This window comes from Erpetoichthys calabaricus, chromosome 6 (assembly GCF_900747795.2).
Source record: "Erpetoichthys calabaricus chromosome 6, fErpCal1.3, whole genome shotgun sequence".
NCBI lineage: Eukaryota > Metazoa > Chordata > Cladistia > Polypteriformes > Polypteridae > Erpetoichthys > Erpetoichthys calabaricus.
The window spans coordinates 11,121,675-11,148,881 of record NC_041399.2 but is presented as its reverse complement, the minus strand read 5'-3'; the positions used below and the strand labels follow the sequence as shown (position 1 = coordinate 11,148,881).

General features: G+C 44.2%; 1 protein-coding gene across 1 annotated transcript; it reads right to left on the bottom strand.

Annotated features, from left to right (window-relative positions):
- Positions 1–578: 578 nt before the first annotated feature.
- LOC114653205 (aquaporin-4-like) lies at positions 579–13,661 on the bottom strand. Its single transcript, XM_028803389.2, has 4 exons — positions 13,174–13,661; positions 5,051–5,215; positions 4,877–4,957; positions 579–1,140 (listed from the first exon to the last, which is right to left on the bottom strand). Exons 1-4 carry the CDS (start codon positions 13,546–13,548, stop codon positions 946–948), a joined length of 816 nt encoding a protein of 271 aa, XP_028659222.1. The 5' UTR covers positions 13,549–13,661; the 3' UTR covers positions 579–945.
- Positions 13,662–27,207: the final 13,546 nt, after the last annotated feature.

Below are 27,207 nucleotides of genomic sequence, written 5' to 3'. Positions count from 1 at the left end.
ATGCATTTTATTGTTATACACATTAGAAAATTGCAATAGATGGTGCCCTGCAAACAGTACCATGACGTCTACATTGATTACTTAGATTTGAACCCGTCTTAAGCAGGTATCACAGCTAGTATTTACATATTCTGTTTAAACAAGTCCAATAACAACTTATACACAAAAAACAATTAGAACACTCTAATATAAAAGTGTTGTTACTGTATTGAATTTGAATGACGAAAGAGAGAATGACCAATGACAGAGCTCTCATTCACCAATAATAATTTAGTTCTGATTAGAAAGAATCCTAAGTGAAGTGAACAGCTGTCATGAATCAGACATGCGGTACTCGCACAACCAAATGCTTTAGCACTCCTGTCGAGTCGTTTGAGTTTGTGAATCGATTCCCACGATTCACTGAAAAGAGTCACCCATAAAGAACGAATCATTTGTGACTCACCCGTCACCGATGAGATCTGCTTAATCCCGTGTGCGGGCCGATCAATCCCAACAGCATCAAGTGCAAGGCAGGAGCCAAAGAAAGGGGACAAGGCAGCAATCATGCATGAACACGATACTTAGAGCCGCCAATGAATCAAACACGTTTATTATGAAACAATTACACGTTACTTGTTTTAGACAAGAGAAAAATGGAAAATACTGAACTATAAACTCTGTACAGTATGCATTAATGCAATTGGTGCAACTGCATTAAGATACGAACAAAAAAATAAATATATACATTAGGTTAGCACTAGTGAGCGGTAAGTGTGAGACACATCCAAGAAACCACCGATGTCTGAGCTTTGTGGCCATTAAGGGTGAAAGTGAGAGCAGACGGTACTTGTGAAGAACATTAAAAATAAATATCTCACCGTTCCATGATTCAGTCTCTTTGTTAAATAAAAAGATGTCAGACAGCAATGCAGTCCAAGTGAAGATAAATCTGAAATTAAACGTTCATGCGGCAGCTTCCAGCTTACTGTATTCAGTGTTACTCCCCGGGGTGAGCTGCACAGAGTCGTCTGCCACTCCAGTGCTGCTTTTCTGGTAGATGGCTTTCAACTTTAATTTGCGTTCAGGATCCGGGCAGAAGACGTATTCGTAGATGAATGCAGCAAGTAAAGCGCCCATCAACGGGCCGATCCAGTAGATCTAATGAGAAAAGGAAAGGAAAAGTAAGTAAGTAAGTAAGTAATGGGACTTTTATGCAGCCTTTGTAAGGAATAGTCCAAAATGGGGTGTGGGAGAAATGGGAGTACTGGAGAAAATCCATATGGATATGGGGAAGATGATCAGTTTGTGAACAGGTAGTTATGGGCCGTGAAAAAAATTTGGGCAAGTGGAGATGCAAGGCTGCAGCATTGACTGGTGTGCCACTGGTGAATTAATTAGAACTTTAGAACAGTCTGGTCGAGAAGGAGCCATTGAGCCCAACAAGGATGGCGAGTCCTGTCCACTTAATTCCTCAAAAATAACATCAGGTCGAGTTTTGAAGGTCCCTAATGTCTTACTGTCTACCACACTACTACTGTCTATCTTTCTTTATGTAAAGAAAAACTTCCTAATGTTTGTATGAAATTTACCCTTAATTAGTTTCCAACTGTGTCCTCATGTTCTTGATGAACTCATTTTAAAGTCATAGTCTCGATCCACTGCACTAATTCCCTTCATAATTTTAAACACTTCAGTCAGGTCTCCTCTTCATCTCCTTCTGCTTAAACTGTAAAGGCTCAGCTCTTTTAATCTTTCCTTATAACTCAATCCCTGTAGCCCTGAATCAACCTCATCACTCTTCTCTGGACCTTCTCTAGTGCTGTTATGTCCTTTTTGTAGCCTGGAGACCCAAAACTGCACACAGGACTCCAGATGAGGCCTCACCAGTGTGTTATAAAGCTTGAGAAGAAGCTCCTGTGACTTGGACTTGAGTTTTAGAAGTCCCTTAAGTCCTATTGTCTACCACACTACTTCCAGCTTATTCCAAGTGTCTGTGGTTCTGTGTATTAAGATAAATTTTCAAAATATTTGTGTAAAATTTCCCCTTAACAAGTTTCCAGCTGTGTCCCCGTGTTCTTGTTGAACTCATTTTAAAGTCACCGTCTCGATCCACGGGACTAATTCCCTTCATAAGTTTAAACACTTCAGTCAGGTCTCCTCTTAATCTTCTTTTCCTTAAACTGTAAAGGCTCAGCTCTTTTAATCTTTCCTCATAACCCATCCCCTGTAGCCCTCAATCAGCCTAGTCGCGCTTCTCTGGACCTTTTCTAGTGCTGCTATGTCCTTTTTGTAGCCTGGAGACCAAAACTGCACACAGGACTCCAGATGAGGCCTCACCAGTGTGTTATAAAGGTTGAGCAGAACCTCCTGTGACTTGTAGTCCACACATCAAGGTGCTATATAACCTGACATTCTGTTAGTCTTCTTAATGGCTTCTGAACACTGACTGGTAATTAATAGTTTAGAGTCCACTACGACTCCCACGTCCTTCTCATAAGGTGGACTTTCAATTTTTAGATCCCCTATTTGTGTATTGAAACCTCACAATTTTCGTTGTATTTATTTGGTGAACACATTGGACTGACAAGTGGTGTTCTGAAGGTGCCATACGGGTCCAATGTGGTGAAGCAGAAACTGACTCTAAAGACCGGTCAATCCACATCCCTGTCCTCATCTATGGTCATGAGCTGTGAACAATAAAAATCAAAAGAATGAGACTGGGAGTACAAGCGGCAGAAATAGGGTTTCTTCTCAGAGTGGCTGGGCCCACACTCCAAGGTAAGGCCTCAGAGTACAATCACTGCTCCTCAGGATCGAGGGAAGCTGGTTGAGCTTGTTTGGGCGTGTCGTAAGGATGCCCCCTGGATGGCTCCCACTAAAGCTGCTCCACACATGTCCCATTAGGTGGAGACCCTGCAGCCAACCAGGACATGCCTAGAGAGATTATATTTCTTGGCTGGCTTGGGAATACCTGGGAATTACTCAGGAAGTGCTAGAATCTGTAGCTGAGGACAGGGAGGTCTGGGCTGACCTGCTTGGCCTGCTGCTGACCCGTCCATCTATCCATTATCCACCCACTATATTCAAACTACAGGGTCACGGGGGTGTGCTGGAGCTAATCCCAGCCAACACAGGGCACAAGGCAGGAAACAAACCCCGGGCTGGGTGCCAACCCACCGCAGGGCACACACACACATACACATACACCAAGCACACACTAGGGACAATTTAGAATCGCCAATGCACTTAACCTGCATGACATTGGACTGTGGGAGGAAACCCATGTAGACACGGGGAGAACATGCAAACTCCACGCAGGGAGGACGACAGGAAGCGAACCACTGGTCTCATAAGTGGTCAATCCAGAGCCTTTGGATACACTATATTTTTTGTTTTGCCTTGTGGTGCGAAAATGAACAAATTGTGAGGATTGCCCACTGTAGATAGATAGATAGATAGATAGATAGATAGATAGATAGATAGATAGATAGATAGATAGATAGATAGATAGATAGATAGATAGATAGATAGATAGATATGAAAGGCACTATATGATAGATAGATAGATAGATAGATAGATAGATAGATAGATAGATAGATAGATAGATAGATAGATAGATAGATAGATAGATAGATAGATAGATAGATAGATAGATATATGAAAGGCACTATATGATAGATAGATAGATAGATAGATAGATAGATAGATAGATAGATAGATAGATAGATAGATAGATAGATAGATAGATAGATAGATATGAAAGGCACTATATGATAGATAGATAGATAGATAGATAGATAGATAGATAGATAGATAGATAGATAGATAGATAGATAGATAGATAGATAGATAGATAGATAGATAGATAGATAGATAGATAGATAGATACTTTATTAATCCCAAGGGGAAATTCACATAGAATCGAATTCACATTCAATAGAACATGCTACGTAGAGTTGTCCGTGTAGTCATTTGAAATCAAACGGTAAATCATTTGGAATCAGCAGAATTCTTGGTATGAGAACATCTTCACATCTTGTGCAATGTCTCAGACGCCCCTGAAACAGACTTTTTTCTGGCATCGGAAGTGGACTTTCTAATTCTGCATCTTTTTTTCGGTGGCATGGGTATATTAGCAAAAACCAGGACAATTATAATGTGTTACATGGTATTACTTATGGAATAAGCACCACAGTGAGATGAATGTACGTTACTTACAATACGTTGGAAAGCGAACAAATAGCACCAGTCAGACAGAAAGACTAAGACTGAAATCGTACTGTGAGTCAGAAAGCAAGCAAATAGCACTACAAATACGGAAAGTCAGTCACGCACACTGGGCCGTTCACGTTTTACATCCAGTTTCCCTTCACCCGATGAAAGCAGTCGGCCTTCTCATACTTGGACACTTGTGCCAACTGTTGGCAATTTAAAGAAACATTGGTAAAGAGCGATGCACAGGGACCAGACATGCTGCTAGATGGCGCCGCCGTTAACGTCTGCACTATCCTGGATGGTCTTCAAGGCTAAAAGACTTGATGTGATGCTAAACTACCAGTCTGCCCCTCTGATAAGGACCCACAATGGCACTGGTACTTACTGGAAGGTCTTTGTAAGCCCCTGCTGACAGACTGGCCTTTAGGTGTTGTGTCACTTCTTCTTCTGCTGCTGCTGCTCCTCAGGTAGTGCCACCTCTACCAATTTCAATTATGGGTTGGTAATTTGGGATTAAATACGGGGTCTTAGAGTAGGGGGTCCTTGTTACGTCAATCTCATTCTTTTTGGCCTAATTTAGTAGGCACCAATATCATCTCCGCTGCCCTGTGTCTTTACCCTGATAATCCACACTGCACCAAACCAGACATGGAAATCTGGGACCCCCCCCCCCCTTACCCAGTGGTTGTGCCAGGAGTTGAAAACAACAGCAACGCCTAAAGATCTGGCGGGGTTCATACTGGCTCCGGTGTAGGGGATCTGTGTGGAAAAAGAAACATTTAAAAAAGGGAAAATGTCATGGCGTCTTAAGAACAAGAAGACCTGCATGAGCGCAGCCACAAAAACACTTACAGCAAAGAGGTGGCCAATGGTGACCGACAGTCCGATGATCAGGGGGATTGGGACCTTGATATCTTTTCTTTTAGAGTCACATGAGGCAAAGATGGTGAACACGAGCTGAAAGGTAATGAACACTTCGACGAGGAGCGCCTGGCCGGCCGAGAGGTTTTCGTTGACCTGGAGGAGGCAAACACAAAAACAAAACCAACGTTCATTTGGGAGAAAGCAGCTGCCAGGGGATTTCATTTCTCACACCCCACTCAGTCTTACCTCATCGAGGCAGCGAGCCAAGCTAGCACTGCTGCACTCGGGTGACCTCACAGCACACTAAAGATTTCGCAAATCTTTCCTTGAAGTGCACCCCACCCTTCTTTAATGGTGCCCGACATGCAGTCTCACGCCTGGCATGCACAAGCAGTGCTGTGGGCTTCAGTGGTCCGTGTTCTTGGTTTCCCGTTTCTTGAACAGGAGAATTAACTCTCTCGGGTGTCCCAGTGCCCCAGCACTTACAGTGGATTTAGAAAGTATTTTGACTCCTTCACTTTTTTCCCGGGTAGCAAGGTGGCACAGTGGGTAGTGTGGGTAGTTTTTACTTAAAAAGTCAGATCTTGACCCACATATACTAAATAATTATAGGCCTATTTCAAATTTACCGTTTCTCTCTAAAATACTAGAAAAAGTAGTCGCCAGTCAGCTTCAGACACACCTTATGCATTACAATTTATTTGAGAAATTCCAGTCTGGTTTTCGCACTGGTCATAGTACAGAAACGGCACTAACACGGGTTGTAAACGACATTCTGATATCCTCTGATGAAGGAAACTCCACTGTAATTATGTTGTTGGACTTAAGTGCAGCGTTTGACACCATCGACCATTCTATCTTACTGCACAGGCTAGAAAATGATGTTGGGCTTACAGGCACCGTGCTCGCTTGGTTTAGTTCTTACTTATCAAATCGATTCCAATACAGTGCATCCGGAAAGTATTCACAGCGCATCACTTTTTCCACATTTTGTTATGTTACAGCCTTATTCCAAAATGGTTTAAATTCATTTTTTTCCTCAGAATTCTGCACACAACACCCCATAATGACAACGTGAAAAAAGTTTACTTGAGGTTTTTGCAAATTTATTAAAAATAAAAAAATTGATAAAGCACATGTACATAAGTATTCACAGCTTTTGCCATGAAGCTCAAAATTGAGCTCCGGTGCATCCTGTTTCCCCTGATCATCCTTGAGATGTTTCTGCAGCTTCATTGGAGTCCACCTGTGGTAAATTCAGTTGACTGGACATGATTTGGAAAGGCACACACCTGTCTATAGAAGGTCCCACAGTTGACAGTTCATGTCAGAGCACAAACCAAGCATGAAGTCAAAGGAATTGTCTGTAGACTCCGAGACAGGATTGTCTCCAGGCACAAATCTGGGGAAGGTTACAGAAAAATTTCTGCTGCTTTGAAGGTCCCAATGAGCACAGTGGCCTCCATCATCCATAAGTGAAGAAGTTCAAAACCACCAGGACTCTTCCTAGAGCTGGCCGGCCATCTAAACTGAGTGATCGGGGGAGAAGGGCCTTAGTCAGGGAGGTGACCAAGAACCGATGGTCACTCTGTCAGAGCTCCAGAGGTCCTCTGTGGAGAGAGGAGAACCTTCCAGAAGGACAACCATCTCTGCAGCAATCCACCAATCAGGCCTGTATGGTAGAGTGGCCAGACGGAAGCCACTCCTTAGTAAAAGGCACATGGCAGCCCGCCTGGTGTTTGCCAAAAGGCACCTGAAGGACTCTCAGACCATGAGAAAGAAAATTCTCTGGTCTGATGAGACAAAGATTGAACTCTTTGGTGTGAATGCCAGGTGTCACGTTTGGAGGAAACCAGGCACCGCTCATCACCAGGCCAATACCATCCCTACAGTGAAGCATGGTGGTGGCAGCATCATGTTGTAGGGACTTTTTCAGCGGCAGGGACTGGGAGACTAGTCAGGATAAAGGGAAAGATGACTGCAGCAATGTACAGAGACATCCTGGATGAAAACCTGCTCCAGAGCGCTCTTGACCTCAGACTGGGGCGACGGTTCATCTTTCAGCAGGACAACGACCCTAAGCACACAGCCAAGATATCAAAGGAGTGGCTTCAGGACAACTCTGTGAATGTCCTTGAGTGGCCCAGCCAGAGCCCAGACTTGAATCCGATTGAACATCTCTGGAGAGATCTTAAAATGGCTGTGCACCGACGCTTCCCATCCAACCTGATGGAGCTTGAGAGGTGCTGCAAAGAGGAATGGGCGAAACTGGCCAAGGATTGGTGTGCCAAGCTTGTGGCATCATATTCAACAAGACTTGAGGCTGGAATTGCTGCCAAAGGTGCATCGACAAAGTATTGAGCAAAGGCCGTAAATACTTATGTACATGGGATTTCTCAGTTTCTTTATTTTTAATAAATTTGCAAAAACCTCAAGTAAACTTTTTTCATGTTGTCATTATGGGGTGTTGTGTGTAGAATTCTGAGGAAAAAAATGAATTTAATCCATTTTGGAATAAGGCTGTAACATAACAAAATGTGAAAAAAGTGATGCACTGTGAATACTTTCTGGATGCACTGTATGTACAGAAATGTGCTGACAGGACTCCATCATTATACACAGAAGTTCAATATGGTGTCCCGCAGGGCTCAGTACTCGGACCTTTACTGTTTTCACTATACATGCTTCCACTGGGATCTCTCATTAGGAAACATAATGTTAATTTTCACTCGTATGCAGATGACACCCAGTTATATCTTTCATTTAAATCAAACGAAGTTTCTCCAATGTTGTCTTTAATTAGTTGTGTTAGCGAATTAAAGGAGCAGATGAATGAGAACTACTTGTCTTTAAATACAGATAAAACAGAGATGTTAATTGTTGGAGGGAATGATGCTGATCACAACAATATTTTGTCATCATTTAACTCAGTTGGAATCCCAGTCAATTTTACTGAATCAGCCCGCAATCTAGGAGTTATCTTTGACTCTAGCATGTCATTTAAAGCGCATATTACAAAGTTGTTTCTTCCATCTTAAAAATGTTAGGAAATTAAGGCGCTTTTTAAATAAACAGGATTCTGAGAAACTAATTCATGCATTTATCTCTAGTAGGATTGACTACTGCAATGCGGTGTTCACTGGATGTTCAAACTGTTCTTTATACAGCCTCCAGTTAATCCAAAATGCGGCTGCGAGAATTATTACAAGAACAAGAAAATACAAACACATAACTCCAGTTCTTAAATCCTTACACTGGCTCCTGGTTAAGTTCAGGGCAGATTTCAAAATCCTTCTTTTAACATATAAAGCATTAAATGGTCGAGGTCCGACTTACTTGTCTGAACTTATCATGACTTACAAACCTGAGCGCACATTAAGATCTCAAGATGCCGGTCTGCTTATGAGTTTAAAGGATTAATAAAATAACAGTGGGAGGTCGAGCTTTTAGTTACAGGGCCCCTAAACTGTGGAGTGGTCTGCTTGCTACTATAAGAGATGCCCCTTCGGTCTCAGCTTTCAAATCCCGGCTGAAGACTCACAACTTCAGTTTAGCACACCCTGACTAGAGCTGCTGATTAACTGTACAGACTGCATCTCTGTTGTTAGTCATTAGCACTTAAACATAAGTAACATGACAGTTATAATTGTATACTAACCCTCACTTATTCTGTTTTTCTTCTCGGTACTCAAATGTGGCACTTGGTGCCACGGCCTACCTGCCAAGTTGTTTTGCCTGCCTAAGGAAAAGTCATCCCTGATGGAGGATCGCAGGAATCGTGGGAAAGAGGGGTCCTTTCATCGGATTGGCTGGCCCAGCACTGTTTCAGCTGTGGAATGGCCAAATGGGGGAGGCAGCTTGAAGGATGAGGTCTCCAGGACTCTACACAAATCCAAATCTTATTATGGGATATATCATCTACTGTTAAATTCTACTCTGTACTTCTAAAATTTATATTTTTTATTGAGGATTTGTTCTGTTCTGTGTATTGTATTGTATTGACCCCCTTCTTTTGACACCCACTGTACGCCCAACCTACCTGGAAAGGGGTCTCTCTTTCCAAAAGTTTCTTCTATTTTTTCCCTACTAGGTTTTTTTTTGGGAGTTTTTCCTTGTCTTCTGAGAGAGTCAAGGCTGGGGGGCTGTCAAGAGGCAGGGCCTGTTAAAGCCCATTGCGGCACTTCCTGTGTGATTTTGGGCTATACAAAAATAAACTGTATTGTATTGTATTGTAGTGCTGCTGCCTCGCAGTAAGGTGGGTTCACTTCCCGGGTCCTCCCGGTGTGGAGTTTGCATGTTCTCCCCGTGTCTGCGTGGGTTTTCTCCCACAGTCCAAAGACATGCAGGTTAGGTGCATTAGCGATCCTAAATTGGCGAAGTGGTGGCTCTGAGGCTAGAGATCTGCACTGGCAATCGGAAGGTTGCTGGTTCAAATCCCATAAATGCCAATAGGGACTCTGCTCTGTTGGGCCCTTGCTAAGCGCTTTGAGTAGTGAGAAAAGCTCTATATAAATGCAAAGAATTATTATTAATTGTCACTAGTGTGTGCTTAAAGTTTAATTCTTTTAGGGCTAATTATTTTTTCTTCCTTTTGTCCCAGGGCTGAATATTTTTTCCAAAATACTCAAAGCAATGGCTTCACACATAAATCAACATTATGTTGCCACTCCATTTTATGTTCCAGGAGCCCCTACAGTCTGCGTATTCACATATTTATTACATCCGTGTTTGTCCCATCACTCGTAAGCTGAAAGGGACTTTCTGGTAAAACATCGACTTGAAGTCGTCGAGTGGCTGCTAACCCGTAGTGCCCACCAGCAGGCCGCGTCGTTTGGTGAAGTGCAGTTGCCAGCTCGTCTCCCGCAGATCGATGTCTGTGTAGTCCCTCCCAGGGCGAACGTTTTCATTGGCGTGTCAGCTGCACGAGCGCTACAATCAGCTGATGCAGGCACCTGACTTTCCATTTCGATCTCCAGATCACTTGTATCAGAATCGGAGTTCGATACGTCAGAGTCTGATTCAGCAAAGAAGAAAGAAAGAAAGAAATAACATGCACAGAGTATTTTGTTTTGCGCCTTTGCTTCACTCTCTCGCCCGACGTCGATGCCATTCTAGACGTTGCTTACTCTGCGCTACTCACACACATGCAGCCAACAAGTCTAACAGTCCTCCGAGCAAAGAGGGTCCACCAATAATGTAACGGTGAGTCTGATCAACATTTACAGCTTTCTTTCGCCCTCTTCACCTGATATCCGTCATCAACCTCTCGTGTCGACAAAAGTCGACATCCGCCCTAAAAGAGCGAATGGCCCCTGGGGTAGCAGATATCAGTCTTGACACCAGAAGGGGTCTCTGCAGGCGTGCTGTGGTGAAGATTAGGGTTTGGGTGAGGGTGAGGTGTCTGAGGTTTTATTATTGCCGGTGTGGTGTGGTTATGTTTAGGGTTTGGGTGAGGGCAGGACGTCTGGGTCTCTACTGTTACTATTAAGTTTAGGGTTTTGCGTGAAGGTCAGGGTCAGGGTCAGGTTTTGGTTTTTCTTTTTTAGTATAAGTGTAAAATGTACAGTCGTGGCCAAATGTTTTGAGAATGACCCAAGTGTTGGTTTCCAGAAAGTTTGCTGCTTCAGTGTTTTTAGATCTTTTGTCAGATGTTTCTGTGGTGTACTGAAGTAGAATGACAAGCAGTTCAGAAGTTTCAAAGGTTTTTATTGACAATGACATGAAGTTTATGCACAGAGTCCATATTTGCAGTGTTGGCCCTTCTTTCTCTGCAATTTACCCTGGCAGGCTGTCTGTCCATCAACTTCTGGGCCAAATCCTGACTGATGGCAGCAGCCCATTCTTACACAATCAATGCTTGGAGTTTGTCAGAATCGGTGGGTTTTTGTTGGTCCACCCGCCTCTTGAGGATTGACCACAAGTTCTCAATGGGGAGTTTCCTGGCTGTGGACCCCAAATGTTGATGTTTTGTTCCCCCGAGTCACTTAGTTCTCACTTCTGCGTTACGGCCCGGTGCTCCATCATGCATTATTGGTCACCAAACTGTTCGTGGATGGTTGGGAGAAGTTGTTCTCGCAGGATGTTTTGGTGCCATTCTTTATTCATGGCTGTGTTCTTAGGCCAAATTGTGAGTGAGCCCACTGCCTTGGCTGAGAAGCAACCCCACGTGACATGAATGGTCTCACTGTTGGCATGACACAGGACTGATGGTAGCGCCACTCACCTTTTCTTTTATCCTGATGCCCCAAACAATCAGAAAGAGGATTCATCAGAGAAGATGACTTTCGCCCAGCAGTCCTCAGCAGTCCAATCCCAGAATATCAGTCTGTCCCTGATGTTTCTCTTGGTGTCTTTGCTGCCTTTCTTGGCACCCACCAGGCCATCCTCCTAAAGTCTTCACCTCCCTCACACCTGCCTGCTGCCATTCATTCCTGAGCAAGCTCTGCACTGGTGGTGCCCACAGCTGAATCAACCTTAGGATACGGTCCTGGTGTTTTCCAATGCCAATGATTTCAAGCAGCACCCTCCTTTTAAAGCATCCAGTCTGCTATTGTAACCCAATCAGCATAACAGAGTGACCTCCAGCCTTGTCCTCGTCAACATACCAGAAGTTCACTGAAGTGACGTCAGCAGATCCTTTGGTGGCAGGGCTGACATGCAGTGGTTAATTTTCATGGCAAAGAGGGACTTTGCAATTCATCGCTATTCATCTGATCCTCTTCAGAACATTCTGGAGTCGATGCAAATTGCATCATAAAAACTGAGGCAGCAAACTTTGTGAAAATTAATATTTGTGTCATTCTCAAAACCTTTGGCCACGACTGTATATGATTATGCTAATATTTTTCAAAATATCTACTGATCTGTTTTTGAGGGTTATGGTTAGGGTTAGGGTTACTGAAGAGCAGAACTTGAATCGAAGCCCCTTTAGTCGAGTGGCTGCACTCTGAACTCTTAAGCGATTATTCATTTTTTTTCCTGAACTGATTTTATTTAATACGTCTATAACTCTCCCTCCATTTTAGAGCCGGTCCCAAAACCCGGATAAATGGAGTCAGGAAAAGCATCCAATCGTAAATAAACAACCAAAAACCTCAATTGGAGAAGTCTCATTAAAATAGCAACTGCATATAAACATAGGGATACATTTTATTGGGTGGCATGGTGGCACAGAGGGTAGCACTGCTGCCTCGCAGTTAGAAGACCTGGGTTCGCCTCCCGGGTCCTCCCTGCGTGGAGTTTGCATGTTCTCCCCATGTCTGCGTCGGTTTCCTCCCACAGTCCAAAGACATGCAGGTTAGGTGCATTGGCGATCCTAAAATGTCCCTTGTGTGTGGGTGCCCTGCGGTGGGCTGGCACCCTGCCCGGGGTTTGTTTCCTGCCTTGTGCCCTGTGTTGGCTGGGATTGGCTCCAGCAGACCCCTGTGACCCTTTAGTTAGCATATAGTGGGTTGGATAATAGATGGATGGATACATTTTATTGCATTTATATAGCGCCTTTCTCACTACTCAAAGCGCTCAGCAATTGCAGGTTAAGGGCTTTGCTCAAGGGCCTAAGAGAGCAGAGTCCCTATTGGCATTTATGGGATTCGAACCGGCAACCTTTCGATTGCCAGTGCAGATCCCTAGCCTCAGCGCCACCACTCCGCCAAACATAGGGATACATTTTATTGTATTTATATAGCGCCTTTCACTTGCTCAAGAAGAAGAAAAAGCAGTCTATAAAGTTTTGAATCAAGCCCCTCTATCCATCCAGTATCCAACCTGCTATATCCTAACTACAGGGTCACGGGGGTCTGCTGGGGCCAATCCCAGCCAACACAGGCCGCAAGGTAGGAACAAATCCTGGGCAGAGTGCCAGCCCACTGCAGGGCACACACACACACACACACACACCCACCACAGACAATTTAGGACCACCAATGCACCTTTGAGAACATGCAAACTCCACGCAGGGAGGACCCAGGAAGCGAACACCCAGGTCTCCTAACTGCGAGGCAGCAGTGCTATCCACTGTGCCACTGTGCCACCGTGCCACCCTCCAGCCCCTCTAAAAGCGCCTTTTTGTGGGATTGTTCTAGGGAAGCAAATTGCTTAGATGTTTCCCTTACCTGAGTCACTGCAACTGGCCATTTGCTGTGCGGCGTCACCAGTGCTACAGTTCCCGCTGCCGCCAGTGCCGACATGCATTGTGCAATGATGTAAAAGACTCCTTTGGCCATGCTGATTTTTTTGGTGCAGATCATGGCCACGGCCACGGCCGGGTTCAAGTAAACTTCACAGATGTGTCCAAAGCAGTGAATCAGTATGGCAATGCTGAACCCGAAGCAGAGAGCGATGTGTGTGGTGCTCGGCCCCGGTGTTGCTTGGTCCTTCAGGTTCACCGTACAGCCCAGGCTGACCACCAAGAAAATGAAAACGGCCAAAAACTCCCCGGCCATCGAGGTCCAGAACTGCCTCGTCCAGACTCCTTTGAAGGCCGTCATTATCTCCGCAGTTGAGTGAAGCGTTTAGGAAGCCCGCGACTGTTCTGCTCTCCTCTGCTGCACTGCTAAGACGCCCAAATCTGAAAAAGAGAAGAGCAGGAAGGCTGGATTAGTCGAGGAGTTAAAGTTAAAGAAACCTGCTCAGCAAGTCGTGAGGAAATGTTTTCTGAACCCCACCTTGTTCTAAAGCCGGATTCATCCAGTCGTGCAGCCCCTGCATTCCATAGCCAATAATCATTCAGATTGCGCCTTGTGTGTTGAAATCAAACACTTACAGGACACGCCGATCAATGGAGAAAGAACAGAACACATAAACAGACAGACGGAGGCAGACTGGACAATACTGGCCTGCTGCTGCGTCACGAGTTCAGAATGTCACCGTGGGCCACCATGAAGACTGACACTTATGTAAAATCGCTGGAAAGGCCTTGAGGCGACTCACTTCTGTTTTCTGGCCCTCACAGTTCTCCTTCCAGACCAGGTGGAAAAATAAATGTAAAGTGTTACACGTAGGAAGTGAAAATGTGAGGTTTGAAAACCCGATGGGAGGTCCACCTTATGAGAAGGAGTTAGGAGTCGCAGTGGACTCGACACTCTCAACTCACAGACTGTGTCCAGGAGCCGTTAAGAAGGATAACAGGATGTTAGGTGGAACACCATGAGGTGTGGAGTGCCAGTCAAGGGCGGGCATGCTTAAGTCACATGAGACACTGGTGAGGTCTCACCTCGAGCATGGTGTGCAGTTTTGATCTCCATATTTTGAAATAAAAGACATAGCAGCACTAGAGGGAGTCTGGAGGACAGCAACCAGGTGCATCATGGGACTGAAGGACATGTCCTATGTTGACAGATTCGGAGAATTAAACCTGGCAGAGGAGTCTGCATGGGGACCTCATCTAGGTCTTCAAAATCCTCAAAGGCATCGATAAAGGAGATCCAGCAACATTCTCTGCTTAACAGAGAACCGCACACTTGGGGACACCAGCGAAAATGAAAGGGACGTGCATTTAAGGCCGGATTTATACTTCACACGACGCATGCTGCAGTGGACGGTCCTGCTACGCAAGTGTTGTACTGTTTATACTTGCTCACGTACTTTACGTAAATCTGGAGGAATCCACCAGGTGGCAGTGTGAGATATCATCACGGTGAGAACAGGTTCGGCTTCGCTGTGTTGTGAGTTGCCTGGAACAGCCATTAAACTCTGATGACACCTTAGCACAATATTGATGGCATCCATCAATCCAGGGATGTGGCCATTTCAGCTAGTATTGGGCATGAGGTAGAAACAATCCCTGGACGGGGCATCAGCTCATCACAAATTGAATACCAGCACTCACATACACACTGGCGTCATTTTAGTGTCACCAAATCTGCATATCTCTGGAAGGAAACCGGAGCCACCGTGTCATTAGTAACAGTATTCATTATTTAAACTAAATTAACGACTTATCTGTAAAATGTAACATACATTCTTTAATGCATTTCATCATGGAAGTGATATCAAGTTTACATCTAAGGATTCTAAATGTGCAGAGAGTTGGAATATCATACATGTAATGTGTTCTGTGTGGTGACCTGTTGCTGTTTGCTGCTGCTGTCTGGTCAGGAGGAAGCCACAGAAAAAAAAGACGGCACAGAAGATGTTATGTGAGACCTTTAAAACGTATCGTGTCATTACGATGGGGAATATGCGACGCTTGAATATAAAAGCACCACAAATGCATCTGTATGTCGGCATTTTGCTTCACCACATCGAACCATTCAGCAAACATCGAAGTGCGTACATCGATCTCGTAGGATCCGCAAAGCGAGTTTCTGTCATATGTAGATAGTAAACAGAGACTCCAACTTTTATCACACTGCGCCCTCCGACTTTTTGCTGGTACTGAAACCCGCGCACGCGTCAAGTTAATTTCTGAGGTCAAATGAACTCTGGGAACGCATGGCAGCCATGATGCGGGCGCGTACACGTTCAGAGCGTGAAGTATACACGAGCCCTAAGACTGATGTCAGGAAGCCCTTCTTTATACAAAGAGCTGTGGAGTTGAAGCAGAGACCTAGACGAGACATTAGGACAGCTTAGCTATTAGCTGAACAAACAGGCTTGATGGACTGAATGGTCTCCTCTCCTTTATCAAATTTCTGATTTACAATAATAATAATCCTTTACATTTATAAAGTGCTTTATTCACTACTCAAAGTGCTCTCCACACAGGGAGGACCCGGGAAGCGAACCCACAATCCCCTTACTGCAAAGCAGCTGCACTACCACTGTGCCACCTGTGAGGACAATAAATCCATTATCTAATCAGCTTAGGCCCGGCCCACTCAAATGGCGGCCCGCAGGCCACATGTGGCCCAGAAGCAAACCTACGAGTGGCCCAGCTTGAGGTCCCACCAGAAACACTGAGAACAACCGAGAAAAACACACGAGCTTTAAGAAATTCCTACAGTAGGACACGCCATGAATGAAATATGGTCTGCCACCCCACAATGCAGTGTGTCGTTGTGTGTATTCCACATGCTGGTACTGGTCTATGACAGGGGTCGCCAACTCCAGTCCTGGAGGGCCGCAGTGGCTGCAGGTTTTCATTCTCACCCTTTTTCTTAATTAGTGAGCTGTTTTTGCTGCTAATTAACTTCTTTTGAATTCATTTTAATTGCCCTGCTCTTGAAGACTCAGACCCCTTAATCCATCCATCCATTTTCCAACCCGCTGAATCCGAACACAGGGTCACGGGGGTCTGCTGGAGCCAATCCCAGCCAACACAGGGCACAAGGCAGAAACCAATCCTGGGCAGGGTGCCAACCCACTGCAGGACACACACAAACACACCAAGCACACACTAGGGCCAATTTAGAATCACCAATCCACCTAACCTGCATGTCTTTGGACTGTGGGAGGAAACCGGAGCACCCGGAGGAAACCCACGCAGACATGGGGAGAACATGCAAACTCCACGCAGGGAGGACCCGGGAAGTGAACCCGGGTCCCCAGGTCTCCCAACTGCGAGGCAGCAGCGCTACCCACTGCGCCACCGTGCCGCCCCAGACCCCTTAATTGTTTCATTTATTCCTTAATTAGCAGCCAAACAATAATGAGATACAAAATGAGCCCAAACAACTGGTGTCCATCATACAACAACTGAAAATAAAGAAAGGTGAAGGTCTCAAGAATGTTGATCTGCTCAGGTCCCCATTGCTCTTAGAAAAGAGAAAATCAGCAATTTCAGAAATGTCTGCTGTTACACAACGAGAGCAGCAACAAGCCAAGGAATTAAAGAACGGGTTTAGTTAACAACAAGACTCAGCGCCGGATTAAGCAGCTGGTTGGAGTGAAATCGGTTGGAGTTTGCGGCCCTGACTTCGTTGGTCTTCTGTTGGCTCCCTCACTTGACGTTTCATTTCTGTTTGGGTGCCATGTAAGGAAAGAAATGAAACAATTCAGGGGAACAAATCTTAAAAAAGCAATTCAATTAAAATGAATTCACAAGAAGTTAATTAGCAGCACAAATAGGGGACTCATTAAAAAAAATAAAGGGTTAGAATGAAAACCTGCTGCCATGGTGGTCCTCCAGGACCGGATTTGGTGACCCCTGATCTACGACACTGTGACGACCTGTCGAAGGAGCCGCTTCTCTGGGGGGATCTCTTCCTGTTCTTCTACCGTTCCCTTCTGTCTCCCCCTGATCCTGCCACTTAGCTCTCTCTAGAGAGGTGCCCTCGGTCCCCCACCCCCAAGACTCCACCGCCCCCCAAAAGCCCATGCAGTAGCGAGACGCGTCACAATATCAACACACATGTGGTGGTTGAGAACGAACCTCTGTGCCCTAATCCTGATAAAACAGAACTCTTATTAGTTGGTACCAAATCTGTCCTCTCTACCCTTCGTGACGTCGATGGGATCCTGGTTGAACCCTCAGCATCAGTCCGTAATTTGGGTGTCATCTTCTTACTTTCCAACCACACATTCACTCAGTTGTACAGACAGATTTGTTTCATCTTTGCTCCTCTTCATTCTTTCCTCAGTGTGCAGGATACTGAAACACGGATTCACGCTTTCATCATCACTACCCGTCTGGACTATTGCAATGTATTGTTTTATGGCCTCCCGACTAAATATATCAACAGATTACAGTATGTTCAGAATTCTGCTGCTCGTCTACTTACACACCCTAAAAAATCTGCTCACATCACTCCTGTCCTCTATGACTTGTATTGAGTTACCAATTTCTTCAAAAATCAAATATAATATTATTCTCATCTCCTTTAAAGCCCTTCATGGTTTAGCCCTTCCTTACACTCTCGCCTGTGCATTAAGATCATCGGACGCTAACTTACTCACTGTACGTAATGTAAGAGACGGCCGGGACGCCCCTAAGATGGAAGGACGTGGAAGACAGCTTTTCTAGGACACTGCATCTGCCAAGACACTAGATGGCAGCTCCTCTGAACCGCAGTTGTACCCCGGTTTCCCACAGGGCACTATGGGACATGGAGTTTGCACACACAGCCCTGCTGGGTGCCGCGGGTGCCGCCAGGGGGAGCTGTCAAAGGACCTGGGGACGTATTCTTTCCTTATAGCCCGGAATGAAGAAAATCCCAATTCTTTATTAGGTGGGCCCAGAAGTGCCAGGAAGGACAGAAGCACTTCCGGGTCAAAGACTATTGAAAGGACTGATGGGAACCCAGCAAGCCGAGCCTGAGTCGGGAGGAGGTGGACAATGCTTGCAGGGAGGTGTGGAGGAGAGAAGACTATTATGTTTATTGCTGAGTTGTGTGTTTATTGTGGCTGTGGTGCTTTGGAGGCACTGGAAAGGAAGAAAATAATTTGAAAATAACTTCTTAGTGCTTTTACCCTGTGTCCTGCGCGTCTGTCTGTTGGGTTTAAGGGGCAACAGTGACCCCTAGTGTCCACACTAAATACAGCTTAGTAACTATGGGTGGCAGAGCTTTCAGTGTGATGGCCCCTAAAATTTGGAATGCTCCTCCTCTCAGTCTATTATTCATTTCAAACTCCTGTTAAAAGCACATCTCTTCAATGAGTATCATTCATTCTCTTGTATGTAATTTCTACTGTAACAAGGGGGCTTCGCTCGCCTACCCCCGGTGTTGGGTAACCCGAAATACATTGATGAATGTGTGAGATATATTGGAGTGTAAAGGTGTAGATGACGAACAAAGGACGTATATTCATTAATCCTAATGAATGTTCACTAATAGTGGACTCATTACAGAATGCGTTGTCAGCTAATTGGCGTTATTGTTTAGCGGCCGTCTGTCGTTCCTTTCTTTGCCGTTTATCTATTGACTCCGCTGTTTGAGAGGCGCGTTGTAGGCGCCTACGTTCATTAATTGTATTCAGCCGGGCTCGCTTCTGTATGTCCGTTAGTTGAGATGTTTCATCTTGGAGCCGTGACTCCTTTGGTTGCGTTGTTTGAGAAGCGCGTTGTAGGCGCCTGCGTTCATTTGTTGTATCCAGGCGGGCTCGTTTTTGTAGCCCCATTAGTCGAGCTCTTTCTTTTTGGAGCCGTGCCTGCTTTGCTTGCGGCATTTCAGACGCGCGCTGTAGGCACCTGCATTCATTGACTTTATCCAGGCGGGCTCGTTTTTGTAGCCCCATTAGTCGAGCTCTTTCTTTTTGAACCCGTGCCTGCTTTGCTTCCGCAGTGTCAGACGCGCGTTGTAGGCATCTATGTTCATTGTATTTGTCCATGCGGGCTCGTTTTTGTAGCTCCGTTAGTCGAGCTGTTTGGTTTTGGAGCCGAGACGGTTTTGCTTCCGCGGTTTCAGACGCGCGTTGTAGGCGCCTACGTCTGTTGTTTTTATCCATGCGGGCTCGCTTTTGTAGCTCTGTTAGTTGAGCTGGATCGTTTTGGAGCCGTGACCGTGACTCCATTAGTTATCCATTGTCTACCGTTAGTAATATGGATAATTGCACTTACTGTTAATACGGAGCGTTTTCTGTGGTTGTACTGTTAATAATGCATCACTGTAATGTGATTCACATATGCTATATGGTTTGGACGTGTGAGGATGCCGTACGTTTAATACGAAGAGTTTGTTTATTCTTATCACCCGGACCATGCTGTGTAGTGTGGACGTTTAGTTCAGAAGCGTGTTGTAGGCGCCTTTCGTACTATCTTTGTGGACCTTTGCAGACCCCGTAGTGTCTTCCGTTTGACTCTGGAGTGCAGTGCAGAATCCTCTTTTCTGTGTGGCTGTATCATTAGTCGTTAGCTATGGGCGCGTTGTTGCTTCATGTCCTATTTACGTTAGTTGAGCTCTTTCGTTTCTGAGCCGTAACTCCTTCGTTTGCGGTGGATCAGACTTCGCTCGCGGTTTATGAGATGCGCGCTGTAGGCGCCTGCGCACTATGTCTCCTGGGTCCATCGCCGTGTACCTGCGTCCGGTTTAGATTGTGGGTTCGCTTTCCGGTTTCACCCTGTGTGGATAGCGCTTTGAGTACTGAGAAAAGCGCTATATAAATGTAATGAATTATTATTATTATTATTATTACCAAGACCTGCGTCTGTGCCTTTCGGATTACCAGTCTCGGTTAGTAATATGAATTGTTAATATGTTTATTGAATTGTAAAGTGTCCTTGAGTGTATGAAAGGTGCTACATAAATAAAAATTATTATTATTATTATTATGAGTTTGCTGTATCACTTATTATGGGCTGCGGTGGGCTGGCACCCTGCCCGGGGTTTGTTTCTGCCTTGCGCCCTGTGCTGGCTGGGATTGGCTCCAGCAGACCCCCATGACGCTGTAGTTAGGATATGGCGGGTTGGATAATGAATGACTGACTGACTGACTGACTGACATTTTGGTCATACCTGACCTATGCACATCTCAAAGTGCATGAGCCCACCACACACAGCTGTTATTGGGTTAGGAGGGATTGTGACACCAAGGCTGTTTGATAGGCGTTTAAAGACTTTGGTCCAGAGTGATGTTAATTTGGTGCATGTGGCCCAAAACATGTCACCCAGTGAGGCTGGAGCTCGATTGCAGCGTTCACAGGTTGGATCTTGCCCTGGAAACATTTTGGACAATTTTAAACTAGACAGATGTGCTTGATATATAATTTTGAGTTGAATAATTATATGCTTTTCGCATATGGAGCGCGAGTGAATTCTCTGCAATGCTAACTTTCTACTCCTTCTCTGAGATATTGAGTGAGAGATCCTTTACCAACTGTCCTCCTGGATCTTTGAAAGGGAGGGACTGAAAAATAGCTTTATAAATTATGGAAATGCTGTCCCGAGTCCTCATGACTGGTCAATATTTTTTCCAGCATGGTGGAGGGTACGAGGTGAGGAAAATCAGGCAGGTTCTGTTTAACAAAGTTTCTAATTTGAAGATAGTGAAAGAAATGTGTTGCTGGAAAGTTAAATTTGGAGTGTAATTGTTCGTAGGGGGCGGCACGGTGGCGCAGTGGGTAGCGCTGCTGCTTCGCAGTTGGGAGACCTGGGGACCTGGGTTTGCTTCCCGGGTCCTCCCTGTGTGGAGTTTGCATGTTCTCCCCGTGTCTGCGTGGGTTTTTTCCGGGCGCTCCGGTTTCCTCCCACAGTCCAAAGACATGCAGGTTAGGTGGATTGGCGATTCTAAATTGGCCCTAGTGTGTGCTTGGTGTGTGGGTGTGTTTGTGTGTGTCCTGCGGTGGGTTGGCACCCTGCCCGGGATTGGTTCCTGCCTTGTGCCCTGTGTTGGCTGGAATTGGCTCCAGCAGACCCCCGTGACCCTGTGTTCGGACTCAGCGGGTTGGAAAATGGATGGATGGATTGTTCGTAGGATGCAAAGACGTTGTCTATATAAAGATCTGTAAGTGATTTAATCCCAAATGTTTTCCACATATTAAAAACTGCATATGTTTGCGAGGGTTGAAAAAGGTGTTTCTCATGCAGAGGTGCCACAGATAAAAGATTCTCCATCTTAAAATGCTTCCTACATTGGTTTCATATTCTGAGTGAGTGAAGCACAATTGGTTTGTTAGGATATCAGTGATAACTTTCATTTATTGGGGAATATAAAGAAGTACTGCGGGATTTTATTTCTATTGCACACCAAGCCTGTGGATGTTCATCTATTTGTGTCCAGGTTTTTATAGTTTGTATGTTTGCTGCCCAGTAGTAAAACTGAAAGCTAGGTAGAGCCATGCCACCTTCTGCTTTAGCCCTTTGTAGGGTCGCTCTTTGGTTACGTCTATGTTTTAAGTTCCAAATGAATGAGGTTAGGGTTGAATCTAATTGCTTAAAGAATGATCTATTGATGTTGTAAAAGGCGCTATATAGTGCCCGACCCGGCACAGACTCAGGCAGAGGCACGTACTTAAATAAAACACGCTTTATTATTTCTTCAGCCGTGGGGCACGTCTTCCCCGTGTCCCACAGGCCCAACACAGTCCCAAATACACTCACAATTACCACAGCAACAATCCTTCTGGCAGCACCGCCACCACTCCTCCTCCTCCTCCTCCTCCTCAGGCTTAGTCTTCCTCCTCCCGACTCTGGCTCTCCCGAGTGGTGGTGGCTGGCCTTTTTTATACCCCACCTGGAAGCGTTCCAGGTGCTTGGTTACCTGGTCCTAATTGACCTTCCGGGTGGGGCTGACGAGTCGACCAGCTGGGCTGGAAAGTCCACGCAGCTCCCCCTGGCGGCCATCCAAGCCCCCAACCAGGCTGTGGAGGACTCCATCTCCCATGGAGCCTTGCGCCAGGCTGGGGAATCATCGTCCAGCAGGGAGGCTGCCACCAAGCGTCCCGGGGGAGGTATTGAGCTGCCCGTGGTGGCTCCCCCGGAACAGATGCAGCAGAGGCGTCCCTGCCGGGCATGGAACCCGGCTGTCCTTTACAATGTACATTAAAATGTTTTGAAATAAAAAGAGAAGCGTAGGAAGGATATTCATCTTAACAACGTTAATTCTTCCAGCTAGAGTGAGATGGAGGGTTGACCATCTATGCAAGTCTTGCTTAATTTTTTCCATACAGACGGTGAGATTTTCTTGATGAAGAGCTTTATGTTTACCCCGAGGGATTTATTTCAAAAGTGGGAAAAAAAGTATTACTACTACCCTCAGATTCTGTTCTGTTGTAGCTTTTTTATTGTTTGATGTGCCTGTGTCAGACGTGACCAGATTTAAAGGGGAAACAATGACTTCTTTTTCAATACATTTCTTTGTGTTGGTTTAAAATTTGTCATTACCGTCTGCCTACCGGCCACTGAAAATGTCCGGCCCAGTTCGAATTCAAGGTTTGAAAATCGGGCCCAACCGAATTAGTACTTGAATAGCCCCAGCTTAGGCCTTTTGAGGTTCTTGTACAATCGATCGCCAAGCCTGGTGGGTTTTTACGACTCTTCCCACATTCGCAGTGAAGCGGACGCAATGACGTGCTTGCTGTCACAGGTCATCTCCAAGCTTTGGTATCTTCATTGTGATGATGTCAGTTCCCAGAGCAGACGTGACGCAGCAGTTAGGTGGCTCTCTGCTGTAATTCTTAAGTCTGTTCTGTTGTCTAGCATTCCTCTGTCAGGTGTGATTGTCGTCACTTATATCGGATACAGTGGGCACGGCCGGCGTGGAGAGCTTCCGCCTTTTTTAACGATTGTAAATCTGAGCAAAATGACACGAGGGGAACACCTAATGAGCCTATCATGACAGACCTTGCTTGTCATTCTTTTTGTAGTCATATGGGTGTTGTCTTCAAAAATGAAAACGCCTGCTTCCATATTGTTATTTAATAAGTGAAATGTCTACAGTCACCACGTCAACCCTTTTTTTAAAAATGGATTGTCTTTATCTGCCCATCCTGCATAAAGGAAACACAGCGACTTCAGAAGTCAGCCGCCACTCCCATGTGCCGTTAAGTCCATGCTCATGTTTATCGACATTTTAGATAGATAGATAGATAGATAGATAGATAGATAGATAGATAGATAGATAGATAGATAGATAGATAGATAGATAGATGTGAAAGGCACTATATAATAGATAGATAGATAGATAGATAGATAGATAGATAGATAGATAGATAGATAGATAGATAGATAGATGTGAAAGGCACTATATAATAGATAGATAGATAGATAGATAGATAGATAGATAGATAGATAGATAGATAGATAGATAGATAGATAGATAGAAAGGCACTATATAATAGATAGATAGATAGATAGATAGATAGATAGATAGATAGATAGATAGATAGATAGATGTGAAAGGCACTATATAATAGATAGATAGATAGATAGATAGATAGATAGATAGATAGATAGATAGATAGATAGATAGATGTGAAAGGCACTATATAATAGATAGATAGATAGATAGATAGATAGATAGATAGATAGATAGATAGATAGATAGATAGATAGAAAGGCACTATATAATAGATAGATAGATAGATAGATAGATAGATAGATAGATAGATAGATAGATAGATAGATAGATAGATAGATAGATAGAAAGGCACTATATAATAGATAGATAGATAGATAGATAGATAGATAGATAGATAGATAGATAGATAGATAGATAGATAGATAGATAGATAGATAGATAGATAGATAGATACTTTATTAATCCCAATGGGAAATTCACATTTTAAGTTCACATTTTATTATCACATGTCTACGGCGTAATTGTATTCTGGCTTGTCCGTCTCCTGAGGATGGTGATGGTGATGGAATATGAAGAGCAGATGCACACTCACCCCGAAAGTGTTCCGCTCCAACCATAGACACGTGGAGCAAACGCCCAAGCAGGGCGGTGGACACTTGGATTTCAGAGACCATCAGATTTCAACTTGATACTATTTTGGATGCTCTAGAATCTAGATGAATAGGACTGGCACACATAGACATGGTCTCTGCGTGGCCTTGGAAAAGTCATAGGCTCTTGTGTGGGGTCCCGTGGGGTATGGGGTGCCAGGTCAGCTGTTGATGGCTCCCTAAAGAACCGGAGCAAAAGCTTGGTAGGTCAGACTTGTGCCCTTTGTTACCGATTGTGTTCATAAATATTTACGGACAGAATTTCTAGGTGCTGCTAAGGAGTGGAAGGGGTCCAGTTTGGTGGCCTCAGGATCGCATCTCTGCTTTTTGTGGATGATGTGGTCCTGTTGACTTCACCAAGCTGTGACCTCACACATGCACTGGTTTGCGGCCAAGTGTGAAGCAACCAGGATGAGAATCGGCACCTCCAAGTCCGAGGTGAAGGTTCCTAGCTGGAGTAGGGTGGCGTGCCCTCTCTGGGTTGGGGATGGAGTGCCGCGTCAAGCAGAGGAGTTGATATATTAGAGCTTTAACTAACAAGACGTTTTTTATCAACTATCTTATTAGTGATAAAAAAATAGATTTTATTGCACTAAGTGAAACGTGGCTTAGCTCAGATGGCGCAGCTGTTTTAATCGAATCTGCGCCTCCGGATTACAGTTTTACTCATGCTGATCGCCAAGGAAAGAGAGGTGGAGGATTAGCAAACATTTACTCTAGCAGGTTAAAATGTAAAAATATCAGTTTTGGTAAATTCAAGTCTTTTGAGTATCTCGCCATTATTATTCAGGGAGATTCTCACGTTCTAGTATTATCCGTGTATAGACCTCCAAAATTCAACGTGTCTTTCTTTGAGGAATTCTCTGACTTGATGTCAATCTTAATTACGAACTATGACACACTCTTAATAGTCGGCGACTTTAATTTTCATATAGATAATCAATGTGACCAGAAAGTAAAAGAATTTATGAACCTCCTAGACTCTTTTGATTTGAGACAGCTCGTTAATCAGCCTACACATAAAGCAGGTCATACGTTAGACTTAGTAATTACTAAAGGACTAAAAGTTGATATAAAGCAGGTCATTGATACGGGTCTATCAGACCATTTTCTTCTACTTTTTAATATAGAAATAATGATAGAAAACACTCATGAGAAGCATATTGTTAAAAAACGCTTCTTTGACTCATCAGCAGCTTTAAAACTTACAAACATTCTAACCAATCAGTCCGTTTATAGTGCCAACTATAACAGCAAGAAGAATGTAAATAGTAAGGTGGAAAGATTTAATACTAAAGTGAGGGCTGCTGTTGACTTAGTTGCACCTGAAAAGACAGTTAAAAAATCTTCTAGCATTGTTATACCATGGAAGACCCAAAGAGTGTCTGATTTAAAGAGAACATGCCGTAGAGCTGAGCGTAAATGGAGGAAGACTAAACTAACTATTGACTATGAGATATTAAAAGTTAAAATAACAGAATACAATAACACAGTCCGTCTTGAGAGGCGCTGCTATTTCTCTAAGATTATAAATAACAATGCTAGTAATCCCAGAGTCTTATTTTTGACGATTGATCATCTGTTAAACCCAGGTAACTCAAAGGAATGCCTCCTAAGTACTTCCAGTAAAACCTGTGAGGCTATCGCTGTATTTTTCAATCAAAAAATTAATGATATTAGAAATAACATAGTATATCTCCCCAACACTAAGGATCCTCCTAAACCCCAGTACCCCATAATAAACAAATTAAAGTCTTTCACTAGGATAGATTTACCTGATTTACATAAAATAATTTCTCAAATGAAACCCTCCACCTGTGCCCTTGACCCAATACCAACAAATTATTTCAAAGAGGTATCAGGCGTGCTTATTGATAATGTTCTTGACATAGTAAATTCGTCATTAGATACGGGGGTCTTCCCAGACTGTCTTAAGACTGCTGTAGTTAAACCCCTACTTAAGAAAAATAATCTCGACCCCTCTGCTCTTGAAAATTATAGACCCATCTCTAACCTGCCTTTCTTAAGTAAAATTCTAGAGAAGGCAGTCATTATACAGTTAAATGAGCACCTTAATAAACCTGCTATTCTTGATAAATTTCAGTCAGGTTTTAGAACAAATCACAGCACAGAAACTGCACTCGTTAAAGTAGTAAATGACTTGCGGGTAAATGCAGACAGAGGCCATTTATCTGTTCTCATCCTCCTAGATCTGAGTGCCGCATTTGACACCATTGATCATAATATTCTTAGAAATCGCCTTAGTCAATGGGTGGGCCTCTCTGGCAGCGTCTTAAATTGGTTTGAATCCTACCTGGCAGGGAGAAAATTCTTTGTTAGTTGTGGTAATTATAACTCAAAGACACATGATATCCTATATGGTGTTCCACAAGGCTCTATCCTGGGTCCACTGCTCTTCTCAATCTACTTGCTTCCATTAGGTCAGATTATCTCAGGGCACAACGTGAGCTACCACAGCTATGCTGATGACACACAGCTGTATTTATCAATAGCACCTGATGACCCCAAATCTCTTGATTCGCTAACACAATGTCTAACTTGTATCTCAGAATGGATGAATAGTAACTTTCTCAAATTAAATAAAGAAAAAACCGAAATCTTAGTGATTGGCAATAATGGATACAATGAGGCTATTAGAAATAAACTGGATGCATTAGGATTAAAAGTCAAATCGGAGGTAAAAAGCTTAGAGGTAACCGTTGATTGTAATCTGAATTTTAAATCACATATTAATCAGATCACTAGGACAGCATTTTTTCACCTAAGAAACATAGCAAAAGTTAGACCTCTTATATCATCGAAAGATGCAGAGAAATTAGTTCATGCGTTTGTTTTCAGTTGACTAGATTACTGTAACGCACT

What these genes read in the sequence shown, in the direction of transcription:
- LOC114653205 (XM_028803389.2), bottom strand. Translation starts at nt 13,548, where the DNA reads ATGACGGCCTTCAAAGGAGTCTGGACGAGGCAGTTCTGGACCTCGATG. An exon ending in GGCCAGTTGCAGTGACTCAG is followed by an intron (nt 5,216 to 13,173) that starts GTAAGGGAAACA and finishes TGCCTCCTCCAG; the next exon opens with GTCAACGAAAACCTCTCGGC. An exon ending in ACTCCTGGCACAACCACTGG is followed by an intron (nt 1,141 to 4,876) that starts GTAAGGGGGGGG and finishes TTTTCTCATTAG; the next exon opens with ATCTACTGGATCGGCCCGTT.